General features: G+C 41.4%; 1 protein-coding gene across 1 annotated transcript; it reads right to left on the bottom strand.

Moving 5' to 3' along the window:
- Window positions 1-876: 876 nt before the first annotated feature.
- On the bottom strand, window positions 877-1,053 carry LOC111545997 (neutrophil defensin 4-like; the record flags this gene model as incomplete). Its single annotated transcript, XM_026450291.2, has 1 exon — window positions 877-1,053. A coding segment is annotated over exon 1 (172 nt), but the record flags the coding sequence as incomplete, so codon positions are not given.
- Window positions 1,054-1,059: the final 6 nt, after the last annotated feature.

The following is a 1,059-nucleotide window of genomic DNA, read 5'->3' as shown; positions in this document are numbered from 1 at the left end:
GAGAACCTGTGGAAAGAAGAGAGGGTCAGGCACAGGGAGGGAGGTGGGGAAAGGACAGGCAGAGCCAGACTAACTGAGATAGTCTAAATAAGAGACACTGTATTAGTCATGTAGCTCTTTCTCCATCTGAGTCTATCCAGGAAATGTTTATTACCTGCTCCCTGGTAAAACAATATACCTCTCAACCTCAGGGTTACCTACTCTTCATTCTGCTTAGTCCATACCCCTAAACTTGACCTCCATGTATGATCTCCCTGTCCTAACAAGGCTCCCTAATGCAACTGGATCCGTTTCTGAGATGCTGCATTGTGCATGCTCATGTCATGGACTCCAACACTTTGGTGCTCAAGGAGTCTTTAAAAACCTTCCAAATTCAAATTCTTCATTCCCTCTCTCTCTCTTTTTCCTTAAACATTTTACTTATTTACTTATTTTAATTGACAAATAATTATTGTGTATATGTATAAGACGCAATATGATGTTTGGATCTAAGTATGTATTGCAGAAAGATTTAATTAAGCCTATTAGCCTACATTACAACACACCCATAGGTACCTCTCTAGGTTCTAAAAGCTTTACCAATGGACAAAGTAAAATATTCTCTCTATAACTAAGTCTACCCATTCAGACGTACAAACAATTAGTGTAGCTCTTTCTTTCTTAAAAGTAGCAAATTTCACAGAAATATCTTGAAACTAAAAGTCTTAGAAGAAAGAAAATCTTTTAGATGTGTTCGGTTCTCACTGATTAACTTAGAGATGAGAAAATCAAGGTCCAGGAAGATTAAGTAAAGTCACTCAAGTGAGGTAGACTTTTCCACACTTGACACCAGAGCCTATCTCTATTTTGCAGATCTGCAACATTGATGTGTCCTACCTGAGGCTCTAAGAGTAGAGAGTCCATTTTCTTCAAAGGAGACAGCAAGGTCCTGGTCTTCTTCCCCAGGCTGCTCCTGGGTTGCAGTGTCATGAGCTGTTTCCTGGAGTGATTCAGCCTGGGCCTGCAGGGCCACCAGGAGAATGGCAGCAAGGATGGCGAGGGTCCTCATGGCTGGGGTCA

The sequence above is a fragment of the Piliocolobus tephrosceles genome, unplaced genomic scaffold (assembly GCF_002776525.5).
Source record: "Piliocolobus tephrosceles isolate RC106 unplaced genomic scaffold, ASM277652v3 unscaffolded_16822, whole genome shotgun sequence".
In the NCBI taxonomy this organism is placed as follows: Eukaryota; Metazoa; Chordata; class Mammalia; order Primates; family Cercopithecidae; genus Piliocolobus; species Piliocolobus tephrosceles.
Note: the sequence above shows the minus strand (reverse complement) of the source record. Positions and strands in the feature narration are given on the sequence as shown.